At 38.5% G+C, this 26,183-nt stretch overlaps 2 protein-coding genes across 6 annotated transcripts in view; both read left to right on the top strand.

Annotated features, from left to right (window-relative positions):
* Nucleotides 1-26,183, top strand: part of LOC134823831 (centrosome-associated protein CEP250-like) — a 75,578-nt gene that overhangs the window by 36,358 nt on the left and 13,037 nt on the right. The gene's annotated exons all lie outside the window — the stretch shown is intronic.
* Nucleotides 51-13,744, top strand: LOC134823830 (uncharacterized). 5 transcript variants are annotated; one of them, XM_063835410.1, is made up of 18 exons: nucleotides 51-169; nucleotides 1,200-1,274; nucleotides 1,885-1,992; nucleotides 2,770-2,925; nucleotides 3,079-3,196; nucleotides 3,425-3,528; nucleotides 3,665-3,745; nucleotides 3,907-4,025; nucleotides 4,391-4,493; nucleotides 4,827-4,958; nucleotides 6,098-6,184; nucleotides 6,471-6,593; nucleotides 7,640-7,749; nucleotides 9,647-9,758; nucleotides 10,045-10,230; nucleotides 10,520-10,546; nucleotides 11,271-11,389; nucleotides 12,574-13,744. In XM_063835410.1, the coding sequence occupies exons 1-18, from the start codon at nucleotides 76-78 to the stop codon at nucleotides 12,709-12,711; spliced, it is 1,992 nt and encodes a 663-aa protein (XP_063691480.1). In that variant the 5' UTR covers nucleotides 51-75; the 3' UTR covers nucleotides 12,712-13,744. The 5 variants fall into 5 exon arrangements, with proteins under 5 accessions (XP_063691480.1, XP_063691481.1, XP_063691483.1 ...); XM_063835411.1 differs by having other exon boundaries at nucleotides 4,830-4,958; XM_063835413.1 differs by lacking the exon at nucleotides 10,520-10,546 and having other exon boundaries at nucleotides 12,574-12,722; nucleotides 12,898-13,309.

Here is a 26,183-nt window from a genome sequence, read left to right on the forward strand (position 1 = left end):
TTTGATTTAAACTAAATTTAATTACTTAAAGTCACATGATTCTCTTTCCCAGGATGAGTTAGGAAGAGACAACCGATGAGATTTATAATGAACCAGATAATTAACTTGTTATTTATATCGTACTTTTTACAACGAGGCACAGAAGCCAGATCTGCTCCCCCTCCATCAGGTTAATTAACTGAATAACTAACTAATTACCTAACTGAATAATTAACTTGTTAGTCAGCTCAATAACTAGATCAAATTATTCGAATGTGTAAAGAAAGGCACTCTATATGGGTAGTCCAACTACAGCTTTGATAACTCGCTGCCGACACAAATTAGCTATAGACCTGTAACAATTAATTCTTCTGTAGTAATCGTTTTTTAACTACCAGGTCTATAAGTTAAAAATACGATACAACCAAACTTTGGTTACTGTCAGTAAACTGCATTTTAGTGCTGTCAATATTTCAAATCAAACTTTTACAAGAACTGTAAAACAACTAATTTTTAACCTTGAGTGTGGTTTAAATAATACCATGTTTTACAGTGATCCATAACTAACAATAACTAAACAAGTGCTGATTCATAAGCTTCCGATGGTTCGTTTTTCCGCACTCTCACTGCAATTAAAAACTAACTATAATCGTAATTTAAAACTGCTTAAATAATTATAAATCGGAACGTGAAAACAAAAACCTTCACTCTGTAATTGTTTAACTTTTTTCGTACAGCTACTTCGTGTACGACCTAACTATAAACCATTCGCGGGAAATATCAACTGCCCTTCAAAAGAGCTCTAAAACTAAACAGAGAATATTTTTTCTTTGAACAATCAAACTAGATAATTTGTTGCATATACTGAGATCAAACTATCAATTTACAGGCTCTAGTCTTGTAGCTCTTCATCTAAACAACCCAACCGTATAAGCATCCAGCTATTTATAATGCTTACAAACATCTAACTGTTAAATTGCTACTATGAGATGCTCAAGCGCACAATTTGACAAACTTCAAGGCTGTCAAAAATAATGAAATGAATTTATACGAGTTGGGCACATGGAGGTACCGTTAGTGCCATACAGTTCTGTTAAAATCGATTTACGCTTTTTGAAAGCAAATTATTTTAGGTCTATTACTTTCTCAAAAACACTCAGATCACATACACTTAGTAAGTGTAACCTTAGTAACCGTAGTAACGGAACCTTATATTCCAGGACTCGAAGTCCAACACCCTATATACCATTCCTCAGACGAGTCCTCCTCTCCACGAAGCAGACCCAAATCTAATGGTAAATAATTACAGCTTATTTAACCAGCTGATTAACTAATTAATTGATTAACTGAATAGCTGTGTTTTTAAATAAATGGAATAGAAGAAGTGACGCACCATAAGATTTATATGCGACAATTTGATTTATCAGTTTCTCCTGCACGAACCAGACCTAAATCTAATGGTGAATAATTACAGCTTAAATCACACGATACGCTGTCTCCCCCACCAAAACCCCCGGTAACTCTATCACGGGGCGCCGTGTTGTGATCTAAGATATCCCATTATTTTACAAAGTATCAGGGTGATAGGGTATCGGAAACAATTTGTTTAAACCAGACTGGGTGATATAATGTGTGATATTTCCTATTGGTTAAGAGCAGGGCTCCAATCAGCGAGCAGTGATCGTATATCACGTGATGTTATGTCACGTCAAGGGGATTGTTTCCGTGTTTTAGTAACGAGCCTGTTAGGCAGTGATTATTTGCCATGGTTTCTATTTTAGATGAGTCATAAAGTCCCAGATTATGCCTGTATTTATTGGTACGTATCTCTTTAGCGCTAAAAGTTTACGAAAAAAACATTTTCTTGCGTTTCAAAAACGACAACATTTTAACGATTCTTTTCAGGACGAAGGTGGCGTAAGAATAAAAGAGTAAGAGAAGAGGAAGATAACGAAATAGATTTAGCGCATGCAGATTTTGAAGACAGCGAACTAGTATCAGATTTAAATGAAAGTAAGTTCGCAAATTAGTTACTTAAGACAAACAATGACTACGATTCTAGTCCTAGACTAAGACAATCGATTCAGTTTGCCACTAGGTTGTTTGGAGATATTAAATAGGTTCATACAGTACTATAACTCGAGGATTTAATGTTAGAATTATAAGTCGCTTGGAGATATTAAATCTTTAAATAGGTCCATGCAGCAAGGGATTTAATGTTAGAAATATGAGATCTACGAACAGACAGAGACCAACCTCTTTATAATGCAGCCCGAGGAAATAGTAATTTAGCATTATAATGGAATTAGCTTCATCATCTCAACAATATTATGGTATATTTATTTTGATGATAATTGGTGACGAAGTGAGATTCTCCACTCAGTGTCTCAAAACAAATTAGTTGTCGACGTTTGTTTTGAAACACTGAGTGCACACTTTCACTTCGTTACTAACTATCATCAAAATATATGATCGACCCACTCATAAGATCGAAGAAAGATTACCAATATGGCATATTACTGCAAATCCCAAATATTAAGTATAACGTTCTGAAAGAAAGATCTCTACGCCAATTAAGACGTTTTGGAGTTGAATCACTTGAATGTACTTTATTGTTGGTCCCAACAATATGGTATTTTACTGCACACTCGAATTAAGATACACACTGAATTAAAGATCAATAGGCTACTTAAGAAGTTTTTTGGTTTTGTAAAGACCTTGTAAAGACCTCAACTTGAATCATTTAAATGTATTTTAATATATGACCCCTAACCGCAACTCACCCCGCAGATATTATATTTGACAAACATAAAGACGTCGAATTAATACAAGGAGATATCTTAATAACGAGGTCGTCCCACGAAAGGGTGAAAAGAGGGGCTGTCCGTCCCATCACCATGTTATGGCCTAATGGCATTATCTATTACAAGTTTTCTCTCGGTTTAGGTAATTAATGGCATTATCTATTTCAAGTTTTCTTTCGGTTTAGCTAATTTCAATTGATTTGATATTTTCCATTGTAACAAGTTGACAAACGCATTAATCGGGCAGAATATTTCAAAAAAACTTATTCCATCAATAAAACAAAACTTATTTCAGGACAACTAAAAGTTCAATTAGTTTTAAGTGCGATGCAACATATCATGGATTATACTTGCGTTAAGTTTTCTGAAAGGTTAAACGAAACAGACTATTTGAATATAACCTCTGAAAAAGGGTAAGTTATTTCTACTGCAAAATTGAAATATTAAAGATGAAATTACAGTTGTGCTTCTTCGATTGAGCTCAATAAAATTGCATCATTAACATTAATAATCAGACGCCATCTTATCGAAATTCAATCAACTTCTCAAACGATGGTGATTACTATAACCTGGCACAATATGGTCAACGGATAATCGGTCAAATTTTATCACCCAATTATTAACCACAATAATCACTCCAGGTGTTACTCCTGGGTGGGTAAGAGAGGCGGTCCGCAGGAGGTATCAGTAGGAAGCGGCTGTGTAACCATGGGAATCATCGCCCACGAGCTCTCCCATGCAATCGGTTAGCACTCAACCTTTGTTAGACTAATCAATCACTGTCACTATCTTGATAGATAAGACATGCAATCACGAGGTCCGTGTTTGCGAGGATTCGTGTTAAATTATTGATGTTCATTTTAAAAGTTATGTAATTTCAGGTTTCTATCACGAACAAAGCAGGCCGGATCGAGACACCTTTGTTGAACTGATAAAGGACAACATCAGACAAACACAACTAGGTGAATATTTTAACAATTAAGTAATATTATTTATAGATTAACAAGTCAGCCATTGTACTATTGTATTACTGATAACTGATTGATCAATTAATTAACTGATTAATCAATTAATTAACTGATTAATCAATTAATTAACTTATTAATTAACCGAAAACTCGCAGAGAATTTTGAGAAGCGTCATGAAACAGAGGTAGACTCACTGAATGTACCCTACGATTACGGAAGTATAATGCACTACGGGTTAAAGGACTTTTCTGAGAACAAGTTACCCACGCTGAAGGTAGGACTGCAAGAGCAGCTGTTAGTTTGTTATAGATGTTCATTCTGGTGAGGGATATTGTTTTGACACGTGACAATAATAAATCAATCAGCTTCCGTTACTAACCAATCAAACCCCAAAACAATTGTCACGTGTCAAACAAATATGCCTCATCTCCCATCAGAATGCACAACCCACATCTATATGAGTAGATTCATTTGCTCTTGTTACTGGAATTGTTTTGAAATAGTTTGGCTTAGCCTGACTCCAAAATTAATCAAAAAAATGTACAAAAAAAATCAACAACACCGCGTGTCCACGTAAGGAACATCAACATTTCATAAGAGGCCTAGAAAAAAGCTTGATATTAAACTGCCTTCTTTCAGACGTTACAGCAAGTGCCTTCTGGCGTGCAAATTGGACAACGAGTACGACTGAGCATTCATGATATTGAACAAGCTAATCGACTGTACAAATGCCCGAAAAAAGGTAGGTGTACCTTATTAAGGGAACCTTGGAGTGAATCTCCAAGCAGCGCTGGTGCCAAATTATCATTTGATTAAATCACCGAACGAAGCAGAATTTATCCGACCAATCACAGTAGACGAAGTGATCTAGTTTTCAAATCGTCGATTAACTGGGTCGTAGAGCTGTCGGGTTAGGTCGTTACCAAAACCACAGTTCCACTTCACCGATTTCATTTGGCCTGATCTCAAACCACTTTAAACCAATTTTTATCTTACCGCTTTTAACCACCTTTTAGCACAGCATAGCCAGCTTATATTACCACCTGTAATCGACTTTAACCAGCTTTCTCGTCAGCAGAGCCGTCAGATCGGGAAGTGTCAAGATCCAACAGAAAAGTGGGAGTTTCCTTGGGGGATTCTTTGATGATAGTCGGTGGTAACCAGGACACTACGGAACCTCTTTGCTTGGACGGCATGACTTATAAAGGTAATTATTGTTTTTTGTTAAATTCCTGTTTAATTCCTGTTCAGCTTCTGTAATGGTAAGTTACTCTGACAATGTGCTACCTCCTTTACCAATGCCATTATAAAGTTTTCCTTTCCCGAACTTGACATGTTCCTTATAACATGTCTTTGTTTGAATTAATTTACAAAGAACACGATCCACTGATTTGAATTAAGGGGAATATGTAAATATGAGTCATATTTACATATCTATAACGGTTATCAACCAGAACCATTAGTCCTGAGCTGGTACAATATAAAGCAATAGAAAGATATAAGTAGTGCAACTGTTATCTAAGTTGAGAGCCGCGGCATCTCTTTCTAGTAATACTCCTTTATAAATTCATCTCTTTCTGATATTCTAGGAGAGGTTGCTCTGGTACAATAAGTAATAACATAACTCTTTATATAATTATAAACGCGGCCTTGCATTAACTCATAAAGTCCAGTCTCGGCAATACACGCATTACTGATAAAGCCCTCCTTAGCGACCCCATCTCAATTGGATCGTCTACTTTCCCTGACAGACGTTTGTTCCTATATCTGTATTAGTAAGCCTGGGTGTTTCCTAATGGACTAATGCCCTGAGCCCAGCTTTTCCGCAGAGGTAATGTAGACTGTGGAGAGAGTTAGAGAGCAGGACGCCCACCAGAGTCACTAATCCGGGCATTAATGGGACCAAATTAATTTAATGCAATAATGTCAACTTTTTATCCTTTATGGGGGTTCTAACACCTTCATGTGATTGTGTAGTAACTTGAGGAGTGCCTAATCTATCAAATTGTAAGCGCGGCTCGGTGTTGCCGTCACCTTGTTAGGGTTACTATTCGGTTAAGATTAATCTTGGAAAGTGCCTAAAGAAGAAAAATATAAAAAAGGTTGTATCTTGGGGACGATTCAAAATAACTTAAATCAGCCTTGTTACATGTGGACACACAATATGAGGCTTGGATTCTTCACTATACATCATCAGAGCCTTTAAAAAACTTAAATCAGCCTTACTATATAATAGCTCTATCCGCGTAGAAGCTTTCAAATGACCTAGTCTGCCTGCACAATCCATTCTTATCCACACAAAGTTGTATTAATTAATAAAGTTACTAATGACCCAACTCTCCCCAGGTAACTTTGTACTGGTCACAATGTGCTCCTTATCTAAAAGCAGTTTAAAGTGGAGCTGGACAGACAACTACCAACTCAGAAATGACGGTAAATAAATGAGCCTGATGTTAATAATACGCTTTGACGTCAAATTTGCTGAATGTGTATCGCTTTTACGTTTGCCGTTTAAGTTAATACTAGTTTAAAAGTTTGAACTTTAAAGATCCTACTTGCATGACCACTTAACCATTTAAAATTTAGGGCATGAACATCATTTTATATAGCAAGATACTGTTGCAAGGAATGTTCTTCATAAATAACGCAGGAGACAATTATATTATCGGGAATTAAACCAGCTCGAGGAATGTCCAAGAATCACAATCTTTAATCTCAGGGAACACCCTGTGTTTGTCGGTGGACCAGGAGAACCACATGGTCGGAGGATCTGAGGATGTGCCCATGAAGATGACCACCTGTGACGACAACGACGATAGACAAAAATGGATCTGCACTGGAGGTAGATATATATATATTATTTCAAATAGGATTAAAAATATAATGTTTGTTTGAGACATTCATAAGTCTTTCGTTGACGTAGTTCTGAGATTCATGTTATGGTTTTGTTAACGCCACCAGATTTTTGAAGTAAAGAGGATATTTTTAGTTTATAGAGTTTGGCTTGATTCGGCGAGAGAACCATCAATAATTATTAATTAGCTTAAATTTCCGATGCAAAGAATTTTTGTCGAAGGCACTCAATAATCAGGATAGTTCTTTTTTCTATGAGTGTCATTATAATTGCAGTCATTAGTCATGTCTAAGAATAAAGTATCTAACGGCTATCTAAAAATGAAAGGTTGCTCGTTCTAACAATAGATATACCATGAAACCTGACTGAACAAAAGGAACACTGTGACCAGAAGCCATGACAGAAGTATCGGCTCCAAAATGGCTGGATCTAACTGCTCTTTAAATAGAGAACTTAGCAACTGCTCGGAGTTCCTCCAGAAGTGCCAGGGAAATCCTTCCTGTTGTAATGTTTGAGAATTTGAAGGTCACGTGATCTGTCCGTTGGAGGAATGTTTTGATATCTGTCTCCTGGGTAGAGAATCAATTCCATTTGCGAGACTACATTATAAAATTTCTTCGTCGTAAAATTCGATTGGAAAACACGTTTACCACATCAAAATCCTTCACTTAATGTTAAAATACGTATTTAGGCGAGGCATGACATTTGCAGTCAAGATATGGCAGCCTCCCAGTGTTAAAATTCTTTATCGGTTTAATTTACACAGCTATAAATACAATGTGCATAAAAACCACCGGTTTGTGCACCGTGTAAGCTTTTAACCGTGCATCGATCGAAACAAGCTAATTTCAACTGATAAAGTTGATCAATTCCCACGTATATAACTTCTAAATAATAAATGATTTTATACTCCTGTGGAAAGCTCTAGAAGATTGAGTGATCAGCATGTTATAGACAGAAGTCTATCTTTAGCTAAAGGAGAGAAGACAACTGTTAACTCTAATTTTACCCTATTTTTACTCTATATTCTCTAGGTTTCCTAAAGAATCTGGCACTCAACAAGTGCATCAACGCAGGATGGCGGCAATACAGACGAAACTACATGACAGCAGTGTCATCCTGTGACAATTCTGATATCAACCAGGTAAATGGAAATACATAATTAGAAATAGCACCAGTTTAGGAATAGCATGTTTATATGAATAGCACGCATTTTTTGTCAGGACACTAGTTTTAAAATAGCACTTTTTCTGTCGTGATTGCAGCTTGGGGAAACTATTAGGAAAATTCGGTAAAAAGAACTTCGTTAGTACCTCAAAGTTTAATATGAGTGGATTTTTACAGACAGTGAACAGCGCAGCTTCAAACGTGACTTTCCATTTATACCTAAACTAGAAGTAGAACAGATCTTTAACGATCAAAGACATTTTGATGGATCATTTACCCGATTCCAAAGTCTTTAACTTGACATTTGAACGAACTCTGTGAAGATATTATATAATTCACGACTTTCCGACAAAGATAATTTGCTTGGTTACCTAGTTAATCTCCGGAAATATTGAATCATTCAGCGGCCTGTATAATGCTAGAAATACGAACATATTTTTATTTTACAATTTGTCCGACATAGAAGAAAGAAATGTCGTGAGTTAAAATAATTCCTACGCACCCAATGACTGTCAAAAATTCGGGATTTTTGACCGATTGCAAAATTAAACTCTTTCTCCTTCTGGGTTACATTTTGCGCTAGTAAGTCTTGATACAGTTTGATCTTACTCATTACTATCACCTCGAATAATCCGCGCACTAAACTCGAGGTTTTTCAGCGTGAAACAGCTAAACGTCCACTTTTTGCCTAGGTTAGTAGGTTTCTCAACATTAATATTATCAAATTTAAACAGTACCTTAGAAATCATATGATAAACTGTTCACAAAAAAATATAGTGATCGAAATGAATAATTTTGCATCTAACTGAAGCTGTACCTCTTTAAGTCTTTAGCCATTTGATTGGTCGAAATCTTCTAATAAGTTCACTACGTAGATCGCCCAATGAAAGAGTTGCTCTGCTGTCGGGCAGATCAAGTCAAGGTTAACTGGGCGGCTCTCAGCCTGTCATTTCGCCAAATCTCTATTCTCTCGATTATGAACATACATATAATAGCCTGGGGTCCCCAGGTAAGTGAAGGATCTATAAATTCTATATTTATGAGCCCAGTATGTACCAAGTATGGAGCTATGGGAACCTGGAGGCTGGAGCAACTTACAAACAGTCTGACTTCCGAGAGAGCATTATTATAGTTGTGTGTATTAATATTATAGCATTATAACATCTTGAAACATAATATTCAGACCCAACCTGACTGTCTGATCATTTACCATGCTGAGTTGTATAATTATAAAGGGTGCACCTGGTAGTGACTGCTATGCAGGCTATCCTAGTCAGCTTGTGTCCCGTCTGCACAACCTTGAGAAATCTTAACTAAACTACAGCTACTTATAGTTAAAAGTCTAATAAACGTTTGGAACATTTGAACTTTCTTGCAGAGCTTGGGAGTTCGTTTAATGGATGAGATTTTCTGGGAAAGAGTCTGGGGATGCTAAAGTGACTGTTTAGTTTGGCGGAAAGTTCTAATCGAACTGAGTCAAAGATAGATAGCGGTGGATGAAAGTCAAATAGGTTAAGGTCAGATCAGTTCAGCGTGGAGACCTCCACGAAGCTTGTGGTTCATGATGACGTGTGTCGCCGTGTCGCGTATGGTGCTATAGTCGCCCTTTAACGTCATGTAAACATGTGAACTGTGCAGTTACATTTCGATGGTTGGAAAGGTTTTATATACATAGTGCCATTTATCAAGTGGTTAGAAGATTACCTAATCTAACCATGATGGTTAAGTCGTGAAGAGCTGTGCTGACGATAGTTCACAGATTGAGGAGCGTTTCAGCTTTCGATTTGGCTACAGATACAATATTTTAATTAATTAAATTTACAGATCCTCTGAAGTTGAACTTGAACCTTTAAATTTGACCACAATTTTTTCAGGTCATGAGTGTTTACGGAAAGGGAAAAAGATATGAACCAGTGTGCCGAAGATGGAACGTAGGGCCACAACTTGAATGTCATCAGAAATTCCCAACCGAGAGAACCTACTTAGGTTGGTAAATAGTTATCATAAGATCATCATCATATGATATGAATACTCTATAATATAGAATTTTCGTTTGATTCTGTTGTCGTTGACATCTAATTCTAAGCCCGTGGTACTGAATCCAGCGTTGTTGCCAATCATTTAATCATTATTACTTATAAATTCCATCCAAGACCAGTCCCTTATTGTAAGGCCATAAAGGTGTGCACGAGGCCTCAAGAAGATGGCATTTCAAATTATTTAGAAGTTTTCCCGGCGCGTGCTGAAGTTTAAACCTGTTTACCATTCAAAGGCTGTGAAAGGGACTACGAAGCTATGATAGGTTTCGAAAAGGTCGGAAAACGAAACAACCTGAAAGCTATCAGGTCGGTGGAGTGCTGCCAGCTGACCAACTCAACAGGAAACGTTTACAGGACTTCCATCAGGACAATCTACAAGACTGGATCGACGGAGTGCCACGATGGTTACTTCGTTCAAGGTGAGGGGGCAGGCATTGGGTAATCGAGCGCTGCAAGGCGCGCGCTGCAAGGCGCGCGCTGCTGAAAATAGCCGCTGCTGAAACTTGCAGCTTTATCCCGCATGAAACCCTGCTGAATCAGATAAACATCAGCTGCAATTCATTAATATCCGAGATCCAAATCAACCACTTTAGATAGCAACAAGATAATAATACTTTTCTTTAATTAATTGAGAGCTTCAGCATGAAAAATGATTACCTACTTTTGAGCTGCAGTGATTTTGGAAACTAATAATTTTAAATTTTCTAGGACTGGGGCTTGCTCGCGCCCGGACAGGTACAGCTTCTATGTTGTGATTCATCTTGCCTACTTGATTTGACTACTTTTCGTAGGCAGAACTTTTATATACCAAGTAGAAAAATTTTGCTTCAACATGACTTGACCCAACTTAGCTTTTTTAAATCCTTTGGCATTCATAAACCTATCCCCATATAGACGTTTTTTAAAGCCTCAATGCTTTAAAAAGATGCTTATTTTGGTTGAAATTTCAGATTTAATTACAGCTAAAGGAAGCATTACATTTTTGGGTCAAGTCCTGTTTCGCAACCACGATTCTAAGCGTGTTCTATCATAGTCGCTTAATGATCTTGCATCTTCAAACAATTGCAATATTTTTGATACCTTACAAATGCATGGGGAAATCAAACTTAAATGTTGTGCCGCATGAAATCACGATTTTACAATTTGCATCAGATTTATAAGCATGTAATAAAAGCAACTCTTTAGCCATCCCATTAGTCATACATTCTTAGTTCTTTGTTGACAACCCAAGTTAACTGTTAACAATCGTTCAAAGACAATATTTTTCCTGGAAAGACAGATCTTTTCAGCATCTATACGTGTCATCTCAGGCGACATTTGCCATGAAAACTATTTTGTCAGATGTATCGCTAAAAAACTGCATCAAAAGATTGCCTGGCCTAATAGTAGGAAATATACGAAGTTATATCAATTAAACTATAAATTGATTAAACAACAAGGCCTGATAAAATATTTACAGGTATCAGACTACATAAGATGAGAGAAAGGTCGCTTAAAGCTTTGGCTTACCTCCACTGCATGAAACCTTCCGATGATATCAGCTACGAGAACTGCTACTGGGATGAACTAAGGGCCCCTGTAAGTACCGATCTTAATTGTGATTAGCTGAACATGCGGCCTCCCAAAATAAAAGGGGTTTCCTATTAAATAAGAGGGGTTTAAGAGGGGTTTAAGAGGGGTTTAAGAGGGGTTTCCTGGTTACGCGTCGAACAACTAATCTTAATCATGCTCTGTTCGTGAGCAGATAAGTAGATTTAAAATCATGTATTTATATTGGGATCTTAATTATAATCAACCTGGTACGAAGGGCATGGTAAAGACAGAAACTTCTCGCTGATCCCTGTCTTTAAACATTCTTATCATGCTCTCTTCGTGTGAAGTTTAGTAGATAAAAAGCTGTTCTGCTGTTTTATGCGGATCTTTATCATAATTATACTGATACTCATTTTGGAGCGAAAAGTAAAACTTCGTCCTATATCATGGTCCGAGCGTAGTCGCACTGGACTGTGGTAAAAACTAAAATCTGCGACATTTGGGTTCGATCCGATCTGATACTGTTGTAATCGTTAATGACTACGTCAGTAGGTACTAAATGGATTATATTTATAAAGATCAGGCTGAAGAGCACGATGAGGGTTCATTTCTTATTAAAGTGTTTATAATTTAATTAATTATAATTATAATTTAATTAATTGTGCATCGTGTGCTACGATAAATGCGTCCATCGTTCCTCAAATCTTCGAATGTACTATAGTACTATGGTAAGTGTAATACTCTACCTGGTATCTGTCGAAATATTTCAAGTTGAACATACCACAGAGAGAAATAGCGTCATAGATTTGTGGAGCCAGTTCACGACAATTATAAGTAGTGGTATTCGGTAATCGGCCCAAATAGAGTTAAAGGTGCACTTGCAAAAGCTAGGATATTTTACCGGAAATTGTGCTTCACTATAATAATCGCGACATCACGTTCACCGTCACGTAATTTACAGAGGTTCTGAGAATATTCTCCTAGACAGTTTGAACAGACAGAGAGTAGTAATCACCGTGCAGTTACCATGGTTACTGCATGTACTGTGCAGTCGACAAACTAAGTGATTAAGTAGAATTTATGATTTAGCTTCTGCACTGTACAACTATTTTCGCGAACTCTTGTTCTTCAGTTCCTGGTTAAGTGTTAAGACCAGATACCAGATTTAAGATTTTCTGTGAGACTAAAAATTTCACTGTCTCCAAGATTACTAACAGCCTCCATTTCAGTCCAACAACAAAGGGATGAACGTGTGCTCACGGGGTGGATTTTACATGACTGGACTCTACAAGAAGGGCTGCACTCGACTCAGCTGCATCAGCCAAATCAAGTGCTGTTCCGTCAACCTGCACACCAACTACACGTGAGAGAGATGAAGGTGGGGAGGTAACCAACCTTGGTGACACTACTTTCATCACCATGGTGATACCACCTCCATCACCACGGTGATGCTACTCAAATGCCATGGTGATGCTAATTCTAGTGCTGTCAAACAAGAGAGGGAGCTACTCACCTTCATCCAAAAAACTCACAAATTATCTCGGATATGATAGAAAAAGGATAAGACCAGGAAAAGTACGAAGAAAACACGAAGAAAACAACGTGCACTGCAGTGGTGCTAGGAAGGAAAAGTCACGTGTTTGTCACGTGTTTGTCACGTGTTTGTGTCGTGCTTGTGTGCTGTATGGTTGACGATACTGGACTTTTGGTCAAGGCGCGCACCCAGGAACTCCTGAAATTGAGTTTTATATTTTAGTGATGAATAATATTTGATTTTTGATAAATTATGGAGTTGGTGTTGACTGTGCGTTATAATTAACTTTTTTGTCTTGCTAGAATATGTATGCACAGTATGATATTATATTCTGAACCATGGAAAACTATTTCAGCATATTTTAGAATTTCGAATTTATTTTGAGATTTGTGGATCATTAGTAAAAAGGTTTTTAAATCTTTTAATAATAGAACTATAATCGTTTAACGTGTTTTTGGCTTCGCTTAAGCAATGCTGGCGAATGACTGATCTAAAAAGTGAGCATTAGTCTGCGACGAAATGTTTAATCACTTTGCTAAAGCCTAAAAAGTGACATATTTTCCGTTTAATGGCATTTCATGGAATGAAGTGAACTAGGAGAAAAATCTGGACATTTTTACGAAATAGTAAAATCTGGACATTTTTATGAAATAGTAAGTAACAATCTCATAATCGCGTTTATTGTCAATTTTTACTTAGTTTTAACCCCCTAGACGGGCGTACGATATATGGATTTATATCGAGAAATATTAATTTTGATTTCGCGTTTAATTTATTTTATTATATTTTGTAAAAAGTCTGTAAAATTTACAATGTATTGTCAACCACCGTTTCGATGAAAGAATTTAACTGTCTTAAGCTGGAAAGATACGCAGTTTCATTAAAATGTTTACAAAGATCGTCATGAGTTAAATCAGCTAGAGATAATTTGAATAAGAATGAAATTAATATAGTACGAATATAATACGAATTCGGGTGATAAAAAAAAAGAAAGGTGAATCAAAAATGAGCGATAAAAATAAGCGTTTAATAAACACTGATAAACCGAATAAGGATTAAACTTAGATGAATCAATAATCAATCTATGAAATTGACGATTACTTTTAAATGATCATGCACCCTTGAGAGTTGAGCTTGCTCGTTCATTAGATTTAGTGGATTGAAAATATGATGTGTTATTGTTAATGGTACATTCACAGAACTACACAACGATAATCCGCCGTCCCATCTATCAGACATTATATATATGATAAATAGCTTTAAATGATGATGAGTTTGCCTAAGATCAGTGAACGCATGATCGCCTCAAAATTATCGATGATCATACCCCAAAATACAACTCCAATAGTAACATTTGTTTTGGTCCTTTTCTTAATTTTTTGGCCCAGCCAATCTACCTAGTAACAGAATTAAAAAGAATTACCCATAATAAGTTAAATTATAATCAGTATCAAGTTTAGAATTTATAAACACACCACACAAACAATATTAGAATATTATATATTTTCCTACAAAATATCAAATACCATTGCATTGGTCCATTTCTTCAAATCATAAAATAAAAGTTGGAAATAGAATATCACTTCACAATGCTGACGGCGAATGATCCGGAAGCTTTTTTATGGTTACAACTGACCGGGTACCTTCCGTAGCCACATTTTAACGAATTTTCAGGTTAAGTCGGAATTGAATCTACTCGTTGTAATGAAATGTACAAGTAAAGTCAGCTATCCAATTATTTCCAGCTATTATCTAACTATGATCTGACTGAATTTAAATGAATTTCATGATCGAACTACATGACCACAGTTTCAAACCAATTTGAGAATCCCCTTTAAAATCATTATCCCATAATGTCTCTTCCTCTAACTTCCTCAACACCTCAACCTTTTCCTTACATTGACTCGATACCAAAATAAAGCTTATCAGCTGAAAATAATCAACGAATACGTTTTTGAAAGCTTCCAGGTATGAGGTAACCAGCAAACTACCGTTTGACAATTCACACACCCTTCTAGAACCTTCCGTATTACAGCATAGCCGGTCTGACTACATTTACAATTTAACAGGATGAACTCAACCCCTAATAATAATAATTGAAGCTGGCAAACATCCCCGATCCCCGAAACCACCAAAAAACGAATAATAAGAAAAATTTGCGACTTGAGTCGGCACGCGCAGGAATTTGATGCTCCTTCATCAAAATTTGCGTGAGGTTTCGTTCAAAACGTTCAACTTTTTAACACTTGCCCGTTTAAAATGTTGGGTAAACTGCCTCGCCTTTTTTTCGACTAGACTATGGGAGAACTTGTGATGTTTGCATTTCAGTGACAAACGATTGCCGATTGCTCTTTACAAAATGTGAGAAGCCTGTATCTGCTTGCCACCTTTTGGACGAAGCTTACACGCACGTATACAAACTTATGGTTATAAAGTTATAACCAAACCCCTGCATGTTTGATCAAAATGAATCGATCATTAATGTAAGTTGTGAAGTTGTGAAAACACTATAATACGCCGTGACATTAATCACCAATCCTATTGTTTACGACACTATAAATTTCTGACGTAAGACGTCAAATTATAAAACTTAGTTGTGAAACACAACAAGAAAATTGAGAATAATCTTGTGCGAGGTTATCTAATGAACTACCTAAACCTACAAGGATATAACTTAACATCTATACGTATCTAACTGAAACACTACTATACGGTTGCTACCCATGCACACTTATAACTGCAGTCAACTACCTCAGTAATCATATTGTTCCCGTCCTGATCATTCATCCAAATATGGTATTGGTGATTAAGACGCAGTGTCTACTGTAATGAGATGAGCTCCAGCTTTCGATGGTCTTATATAATGGTTATATTATGAGTGTTTCGTATTTCATGGGAGGGTTCATATTAGAACTTTTCATTTAAAAGTGATGTCATAGCAACTGGTCGTTTTGACCTTTCTCTTGAGGAGAACTTCGTTTCGTGTTTGAATTTCAAAATATGTTTACCAACGAGGCATTGCAACTGTAAGCTGAACATCCAGAGAAACGATGCATTGCAACTGTAAGCTGAATATCCAGAGAAATTTTTGATGAAAGGAAAATTATGAAAATGTCCTACCGCGCGGTAGAAGATTTTCAGATTTCAGCTTTCCGCGACCCAAATTTCACTGTTTTGACTGAATTTTTCTTGAATGATTATCTAAAAAAGTCACTAAGGATAACACAAGACACGATTGAGGCGCTGAAAGTTCTATTCCCAAAGAAATTCAGTTGTTATAAACGTTGAAAACGTTTTTTTTTCCCCATTCTAGTTCTACTTCTAGTTCTAAACGATAAAAATTGTTTTGTAGGGCACCCCAAATTAGAGCTTTTATTTGGGGTGGGAGGCGGGAAATGTGGAATTTGAATGAATTCACTTATAAAAACATAAATATCTATTGTTAAAATTGCCAACATTTTGAAAACGTCAAACATTTTGAGATGTTTGTAAAACATAAACAAATAAACTAAACCCGTTTTTATCGTTTTTGATCGTATTTTTCAACAAGTGGTTAAAAACGTTTTTTATTCCGAAATCAACCGTCCATAACTATTATAAAACGAAGAAAGCTTAATTGATAAACAGAAAATCATCGAAATAGAAAAATAGATTTTTGAAAAGAAGCTTTTCTGCCGTATCTGCTTGACCAAAATTTCACGGTTTTGGCTGAATGACCAATCAGTGAGGTCGGTGAGAGTGACTCAAGTCGTCATTATGGTATTGAAATCAGTGTATCCGGAGAAAACTTTGACGGAATGAACATTTTGAAAATGTCCTACCAGTAGGAGTAGGGCACTTTCTGATTTAAGTTTTCCGCGGCCTAAATTTCATTGTTTTGACTGAATAACTCTTGAATGATCATCTAGCAAAGTCACGGAGGATAGCATAACACATGATTGAGGTACTGAAAGTTCTATTCCCAAAGAAAGCTTTGATAAAAGGAAAATCATCACATTATCATAAGAAAACATTTTGAAAGATTTTTGACAGGTTTAGAATCAGACTTCCTCCAACAATTCAAGTACAAAAACTTGTTTATACTTTTATATAACTATATAACATAAGTCTCTTAATTGTTTTACTTACAATTCCGTACTACTACTGCCTGTCGGAATATGTGCAGATATTGTACGTTATTTCGAAAAGAATCTTTGAAAGAGTTTTCCAATTTTCCCACGATTCTTAATATTATTATTAAGCAGAAAAATCAGATTAAAGTTTTACTATCGAGCTCAGCTGAAAGACTTTTTTGCGGTTTTTCATGTTGACGATCGGTCTGAGAAGCGTCGGTAAAATGATCCTTAAGAATAAAAGGATATTTTAAGTCATAATGCATAAATGTTTGCTACAAAAGTGCAAGCATTTTGTTATGACCTGGTAGCTTTAAACAAACACCAGTACTTAAAGTTAAAATCACGTCACTTCAATAAAAGTTCGTATTTGGTTTTTTTGACCGCATCCATTTTGATTCTCACGTAAAATGCTGTAATGGCCCCATATTGGCGTGCAAGAATGGATTGACGGATGTTACTCGTCTAAATTTCTTCGAAGTAGCGCGCCGACGGCACGAGCTACGAAGTAGCGCGCGCCGGGCCAGATCATTAACAATGGTCAAAAGAATGGAGCGTACAAAAACATGTCGGATATATTCCATGCTTGTTAGTTGTTTTCCAGTTGACACTGACAAGCTGTCTTCTCAATCAGTCTTCAGATTTGCTTGAGGAGACTCAATTTAGTTTGTTTTATAATATGTTCATTGTTAACAGGATAATTATAACTGATGATTAATGTTTGATTGGGGTCATACTGATTTGGTAAAAGTATTTGATTTGTTACTGCTGTCAGATTATGGTTTATGTCACTTTCTTGAACTATATTTAACAACTATCAGTGTTAAATACTGTGCTATATTATGTGCTAAATGTTAAATACTGTGCTATATTATGTGCTAAATGTTAAATACTGTGCTATATTATGTGCTAAATGTTAAATACTGTGCTATATTATGTGCTAAATGTTAAATACTGTGCTATATTATGTGCTAAATGTGCTCTCACTTTCTTGAACTATATTTAACAAATATCAGTGTTAAATACTGTGCTATATTATGTGCTAAATGTCACTAACAGCAGCATCGAGCTTTTACTTACTCAGCCATTTCAATTTCAGTCTCTAACTAACTTGGTAACTTGGTAAGGTTTATCCTCGTAGCAGGAAGGGTCATCAGATGTCTGACCACCGTGATGGCGTGTAGTCTACCAAGGAATTCGACCAGCTGCACGTATAACCGGAAACCGGAGGGTTATCCGGTATCAAAGCAAGAAACTTCGACAAACTGACTTTGAAGCTGGCAAATGTTTTATCGGCTTTCACTTCAATCGGCACCTTATTCCACAGTTTGGATCCTTTTACTGCGAACGAGGTATCGTACAGTGTCTGGTTTCTCATCGAACTCGACTTTGATAGAGAAGGAACAACTGCTTTAGTGCCATATCTGGATGTTTCCACAAACTCGATGCTACAGCTATTTGGAACAACGTTATGGTACGTTTTCCACATCATCAAGATGATGTATCTCTCCCTTCTCCGTTGCAGGGACATTAACTTCAAATGAGCTAGCCTCTCCCAGTAGTTTAAGCTGTATAGACCACCAATGCGGCTTGTAAAGGTACGCTGGACCCCCTCCAAAAGCTGAATCTCTGTCGTCTTGACTGGGTCCCACAGCGGACAACAGTACTCCAATAAGCTTCTGACTAGAGACTTGTAGAGGATCATCATAACCACTTTATCCCGTGTCTTAAACACACTGAACACCCAAGACAGTTTACTTCTAGCTTTGGTGACCATATCCCCGACGTGTTTAGACCAGCTCAGATCGCTTGACACTTTTACACCAAGGTTTCTAACGTTTTCTACGGGATAAAGAGTGACGTCACTAGAAACCTTGTAGAGGAGACTTTCTACGTAGAAGGGAAGTTCACTTGATAAGTTCCTCTTATTGTGTAGGTGGTTTAGGAGTTCGAACTTCTGCTCGTGTAACTTCATGTTGTTACATAGGGACCAATCTATAATGCTGTAAAGATCAGTCTGAAGAAGTTGGCGATCTTCAAGGCAGCTAATTTGCTTGGAAACCCTAGTATCGTCTGCGAAGAAGCTCACTCTAGAATGCTTAACCACGTCCTCTAGGTCGTTGATGAACAACAGGAAGAACAGTGGACCTAAAACACTGCCCTGAGGCGCCCCGCTTAACACCTTAGCGCTGTCTGAATGCACACCGTTCACGACAAAAACTTGGTCACGACCAGTTAAGAAGGATTGAATCCATATTAAGAGCTTCTCATGGAATCCATATCTTTTCATCTTTAGAAGAAGTAGATCCAAGTCGACTTTGTCAAAAGCTTTTGCAAAGTCGAGGTAGATTGAATCGGTGTCATTTCCTTTCGTGAAACCTTCGTATATGTCGTCAAAGTGCTCCAACATTTGGGTGAGACAGCTTCTATTTGACCTGAATCCGTGCTGTTTGTCCGATAACAGATCATTAGAATCAAGGTACTGGGTCATGTGCTTTCTGACGACCCTTTCATACACCTTCACTACGTGGGAAGTCAGCGTCACAGGTCTATAGTTTACAGCTTCACATCTGCTACCTTTCTTGAAGAGAGGAGTGACATATCCGGTCTTGTAGTAGCTTGGGACGATGCCAGACGACATAGATTCTGTCCAGATGAGATAGGTAGGGACCGCTAAGCTAGAGGTACATCTTTTCAGCAGGATGGAGGGGATGCCATCGGGTCCCGGTGCAGAGTCAAGCTTTAGTTCCAATATAGCGTCCTTTACGTGGTCGAGAGTGAGGACAAGTTCTTTATCTCGACAAGTAATGGGCGGCACCGCAAATTCAGGCATGGATTTGTAGGGGCAGTTAGGGTCACTATAGACTGAGCAAAACTGAGTCTGGAGGATGTTCGCAAGATCCTTCTTCTCTGTGACAAGCTTATTTTCACTATTAAGAAGAGTTGTGATGTTTTGCTTCACTTTGGAGAACGATTTCGCGTAGGAATAAAAGTATTTCGGATTAGCTTTTATCTTATTCACCGCTCTCCTTTCGCCCTCATCAAAATGGTGTACTATAGCTTCCTTAATCTCAAAGCTGATTAATCCGATTTCGTCTTCAAGCTGTTTCATTCGAGCATGGTCGCCGCTGCACTCTGCCGCTGAAAGACGATTCTTGAGTCTGGACTTCTTCCTTCTCAGCGAGTTGTAGACATTCGGTTTTCCTTTAGGAGGTCGTTTCCTTGGGACATTATCAAGACAAACGTTTAGCACTTTACGTGTAAAATTTATCGGAAATTCTTCAAAGGTAGTGGAACCTCGAACCTGTTTCCAGTCCACACTACTGAGAGCTTCGTTAAGTTCCTCGAAATCAGTATGGTTAAAATCTAGAGCCCGAAAGTTCATTTCGTCCAGATACGTGAGCTTAGCTTCCTCGAGTAATGCAGGGTTAAAAGAGAGGAGAGCATTAACCATGTTGTGATCGGACATTTCTGTAGCTTCGCAGCTTACATCGCACACCAGCCGATCGTTGTTGCACATTATCAGATCCAGCACATTGCTCCCTCTGGTCGGGGTTGTAACCATCTGGCTGAGCAGGTGAGTGGACATAAACCGTATCAAACACTGAGCGGAGAGATTGGAGTCTGATGTCCCCCCACTTCGGATTTGGAGCGTTTCCCAATCCACCTGTGGTAAGTTAAAGTCCCCTGTTACGAAGAGGTCGTAGTCGCTCGGAGCGCAGTTCTCAATAACATGAGTAAAGCTGTCCAATAGTTTTGAGAAACTGGCGGCCGTTGCATCAGGAGGTCTGTACGCCATTGCAACACAGAGTTTAGCAGAGGGGTAGAGATTGATGATTCCCTGACAAACACTATCATCAAAACTCTCTGATAGGGAGACTGGGATAGAAGATAGAGAGTACAGCATAACTCCCCCACCACTCCTTTTACTGCGATCACACCGAGATAGAGAGTATCCTGGAGCCTCTAACTGAGCATCATGGTGGTATGATTTCAGCCAGGATTCTGTGATGGCGATAAAAGGAAACAGGTGTCCGTCCTGTCGCTTCTCGTCTAAGTGACCTATAAGGTCCTGCAGCTTCCACCTCCCGGCACTCTTAGCGGAGGGGTTTAAGCTCCTAGCGTTTAGAAGTAGGAGGGAAGAGAGAAGGGAGTCTGGTGCTGGGGTAGCCTGGGAACACCTAAACTCATCATCGCAGGAGCTGCTTGGGATGGGTAGAACATTTGTCCCGCTGGTTGTGCTGGAGGGTGGCACACTGAGGACGGGGCACTTTGATCCATTTTCTTTTCTAGAGCTGCTAACTTGGCCGCCATCCCCGTGACCAAGTCTCGTAGCTCTGAAAAACCACTCGAACTAGAAGAAGAGTTAGACTTATAGTTAGAGGTTGTCTGCATACCGGATCTCTGATTCCTGTCCCGAGTGGGTTCTTCCTTTTTCTTCTTTCTACAAGAAAGGGGGTGAAACTTGGAACATTCTTTGTTGAGACACGATCCTCTTTCGAGTGCTACCTTGCAAATATCAGGGTGAAAAAATGCACAGTTTTTACCCTTTATACATCCCTTCTTACCAGTAAACCCAGACACTCTATACTCTCCGTTTTTTCATTTAATTGTTTTTGCCACCATGCTGGCAATTTCCACCATTTTCTGAATTGCACAAAATCAATTTTACCGGACATTTATTATTTCACATGTTAAAAAAAATGATGTTACAATAATAATTTAACGTAATTCTCGCACAAATTAATACAGTTATTCCCGCTGACTCATCACAAAAGTAAATGATATATCACATCATACACGCTAAAACGCTAACATGCCCCGCTCAATAGAAAGTTAATAAACAGTTCAGATATGCGAGTAATTTGGCACAATAATCACGGATTATGAGTGTTAAGTTGCCATGGTTACGGAACTGGTTACCCTAGTGATTGATACCCTTATAATTAACTTCTCCCACTAATGGCTGCTTGTTCGTGGCCCCCGGCTTTGTTTTGTTACTGCTGTACAATGTACAGCTTCTCCCTGAGTATTGTAAAGATTTTGTTCGGATTCAATTAGTCGTCAATTAATCAATTATTGAGCCAGGAGTTCTGTTGTGTTGGAAGGTGGCAGATTGAGGTCCATACTTATAGCTTCGTAGGGACCGAGTCGACTTTCTCATTACTTGAGCTGACTAAACTCTGGCATATTCTCTCCATCGTTTGTCACCTGAATACACTCTCTAAATGTTAAATACACGATTGTTAATTGTTGATTTGTTTATAGCGTTCATCATACGATTTAAATCTCAATAGCAATAAGAAATTTCAAATGTATAAATCTATGTTATTGTTATAGGAAAGAAGCAAGATATTGAATGCAATGCAATTAGATGCACAACAACATTTATAATAAACAATTTATAAGACGAGTAATTTACTTGAGAGATATGTAGTACTCTTGTCTCTGTTAAAGATCACCATGCAACAGGCAAGTAGTGAAGTGTTCATGTAAATATACATACCTGATATATGACGTATTTTCTTTAGAAACATTCCTGTGCGCTCTGAAGTCGGTATTTGTTTTCTGTTTTAGTCAAATTTATTCGAGGTGATCTCTTTTGAATTCGAAAGTTGAAATTGTTTGAATATACTAAACCTCAACTCCTAATAACCAACAATGTAGATTCGTGATTTTCGAAAACTCTTAAAATGGTGGTGTTTGTGAGGAAGGATATTGGATTTATGAACTGATACTTACATTAATACTGGTCTACCACTCCTTACGAGTACATGGGCTCATTTCATGCTTACAACGTTACAATTAGGATAGTGTTTCAAGGTCGGACCTGCTAAATCTAATTACCCTCCCTCTCCCTTGCTAACTTACTAAGTAACAACATATATTGATTTGTACCGTTTGTCACTTCTTCCGCAAATCCTGAGTCAATAACTTTAAGTTGAATAATTTAATGTTCCAGTATAGCAGGTCGAGTTCTTTTAAAATTACGCAAACACGGGAATATTCTACTATTCTATTAGAATGCTCCCGCAGTTTTAAAATGAACATTTCATGCTATAGTCTATACCCTCTAAAAGCATCCCTTTAATGTAAATTGTAATATAAGTGGTAATCAGGTGTTGTCATCCTAATTCCAATTGTCCGAGTGAACAAGAGGGAGGGTTAGTAACGATTCAAATGAAAATAGGACAGTGGTACACACACCGTGATGTAGATAAACCGGGTCCGGTTACAGAGTTTTAATTTTTCGTGCCCTTTAACCTGTTGTGTTTGAGGGGGCTGTTTAACTTCAGTCTTGATAAATGTAGAATCCGCTGTGTTATTATGTTTTAACTTGTTGGGATTCTACTTAGCTTACGCTTGGTGCGTCGTCTTTATACAAATAACTTGAATACAGACTTCGTTTGCCTTGGTAGTTTCTAAATGCTTGACCGTTTGCTTGCAGTACCGTAACTACTAGGCAGTAATTGAGAAGTTTGCCCATTTTGCTGCAGATTGCCTGCTGAGAACATGCAATATTTTTCAATTAAGCTGAGCTTGTGGACAATTTGTGGTTGCTCAAGTTTCGGTGAAGTATAGGTAGAGTCCTTGACATTCTACCTGGAAGTTTAGTAGAGTCCTTGACATTCTTCTGCAAGTTTAGTAGAGTCCTTGACATTCTACCTGCTAGTTTAGTAGAGTCCTTGACATTCTACCTAATAAAACACACAAAAAACAAAACAAAACAAAAAAAAAACAAACCCCCCCCAAAAGGAAAACCTATGGGCAAGTTTAGTAGAGTCTTGACATTCTAGGTTTCTACTGCAAGTGTAGTAGAGTCCTTGACCATATACGATCCACACACACCCCCATACCCCCCCCCCCCCCCCCCCCCCCACCCCCCCCAAATTTATACGCGGTCTTGACATTTCTTACCTGCAAGTTTAGTAGAGTCCTTGACATTCTACCTGCAAGTTTAGTAGAGTCCTTGACATTCTACCTGCAAGTTTAGTAGAGTCCTTGACATTCTACCTGCAAGTTAGTAGAGTCCTTGACATTCTACCTACAATGTCTCCAGTTCTCGTACTACTGTTGCTGTTTTATTAATCAGAAATTAGTGTAGTTAGCAGTTGTGATGTTAATGAATCATAATATTTGAACTTTACGATTAATTAGAGTATGGAACTATCAAAAAAATATTGACAGGATCATGTAAATGAATGAAGCAGGAAAACCAAAGCACCAGAAGACGAACAGGAAGCAGGAACCACAAAGGCCGGATCAGCACCAGGTAGATGGGTAGTTTCAAGGTAACCTGGTAACCTGGTAACCTGGCAACCTGGTAAAACCTGGCACCCTGTTGCTAGTCGCTGCCATGTACCTGTTAACCTGTTAACCACAAAGGCGGGATCAGCACCCGGTAAGGCAGGGCTTCGTTCAATAGTAACGTGGTAACCTGGGTTACCTGGGTACCTGCTAGTTAACCCTGGGAGGGCCTGTCAACCTGGTAACGGGCTGGCAACCTGGTTACTGCAGTAACCGTGCAAGTCTACTTGGTGAACCTGTAACCTTTTGTGCGGAGGACTCTGGTAGAACCTGGCAAACTGGTTACCTGCAGTAACTTGGTAACCTGGTAACCTGCGGTAACCTGAGTAACTGGTAACCTGGCAACCTGGCACCCCTTTTAGTTACCTGCGTAACCTGGTACCTGGATACCTGGCAAACCTGGTTACCTGCAGTAAGTAGTAAGCTGGCAAATCTGCTAAGATGAACCCTGGGTAGTCTGGTTAAACCATCAACGTGCGGATCAGCACCAGGTAAGGAGGGGCTAAGTTTCAAGGTAACCTGGCAACCTGGTAACCTGGCAACCTGGCAACCTGGTGACCTGCAGTAAGCTGGTAAACGTGAGTTAACCACAAAGCGTGATCAGCACCAGGTTAGGAGGGGGTAATGTTTCAAGTAACCTGGTAAACCTGGGTAACTTGGTAACCTGGTAACTGGTAACCTGGTACATGGTTACTGCCGTACCTGGTAACCTGGCAACCTGGTAACCTGGCATACCTGCGTGACCTGCTGTCACCTGGCATACCCCCCCCCCCCCCCTGTAACCTGGTTACCAGGTGGCTAACCTGGTGCAGATAATGTCCGTGGCACCCTCTGCGTTACCTTGCAGGTACATACTGGTAAACTGTAACTGCAGGTTACCTGGTAGACCTGTATAACGCGTGGGCGTGTAATCTCTGCATAACTGTCTGTAGCGGTTCCGGTGCGAGGTACCTGTAACCTGCGTAGACCTGGCAACTGGCTGTGGTTTACCTGATGAGTAAGTGTAAGCTGGCAAACTGCAGTAAATGGTAAACCTGGTTAACCCACAAAGGCGGATCAGTACCTGTAAGGAGGGGCTAGTTTCAAGGTAACTGGCAACCTGGTAACCTGCAACCTGGTAACCTGGCAACTGGTAAAGCTCGGCTCCCCCCACCCCGTGGTAACCTGGTAACACTGGAGAACCTGGTAACTTTCTTAGCAACCGTGTCAAGGCTCTGTGACCATTGCAGTAAGCTGTAATGTTAACACACAAGGTGGTGGAGTAGCTTACGGCATTGGTAAGATTGGGCGTTCTAGTGAGGTTGGAAGGTTGTTTGAGCGTGGGGGAGATAAGTCGCTTTCTCAGGTTCTTTAACAGTGAAGCGCATGTCTTACAGGACGTCAACGGTTTTTCGAAACAAAAAGCTGTATAAGACTCAGTGGGGAGGTAGTAGGATTGAATAGAAGAAAACAGGGCCCAGTACCTGCTTTTCTTAATTCATATCAAAATATAATATTACTTTAATCTACATTTTGAAGTCTGCACACTGAACGATCAAATCGCCAAACATTCGTAAACCTTACTATAAATACATAGATCAGCAGTAAAGCGCGTGTACCTGGTTTAATGCATTTAGGAGCTGATGGCCAACCACCCCTCGTCTGACACGTCACGTGCTTTACGCTAGCCAGGGTTTTGGGTTGTAAGCAGGTGATCGTGACGACTGTGTTCTCTTTTACACGTCCACTTGGGGCAACTTGAGCATTCTCCACGATTAATTCGTCACATTGATGGTCTGAAGTACATTGTAAACGTTAGGTTAACTTGTTTATGATGATATGAAACTAGTTGGGTGAGTAGCAGAATAGTATTTTTTTTACGCGAACTGGAAGTTGTAACACAGCA

This window comes from Bolinopsis microptera, chromosome 12 (assembly GCF_026151205.1).
Source record: "Bolinopsis microptera isolate Bmic1 chromosome 12, MBARI_Bmic_1.0, whole genome shotgun sequence".
Taxonomy (NCBI): Eukaryota; Metazoa; Ctenophora; class Tentaculata; order Lobata; family Bolinopsidae; genus Bolinopsis; species Bolinopsis microptera.

What these genes read in the sequence shown, in the direction of transcription:
- LOC134823830 (XM_063835410.1), top strand. Translation starts at nt 76, where the DNA reads ATGAGATTTATAATGAACCAGATAATTAACTTGTTATTTATATCGTAC. An exon ending in CGAGCTCTCCCATGCAATCG is followed by an intron (nt 3,529 to 3,664) that starts GTTAGCACTCAA and finishes ATGTAATTTCAG; the next exon opens with GTTTCTATCACGAACAAAGC. An exon ending in AAAATGGATCTGCACTGGAG is followed by an intron (nt 6,594 to 7,639) that starts GTAGATATATAT and finishes TATATTCTCTAG; the next exon opens with GTTTCCTAAAGAATCTGGCA.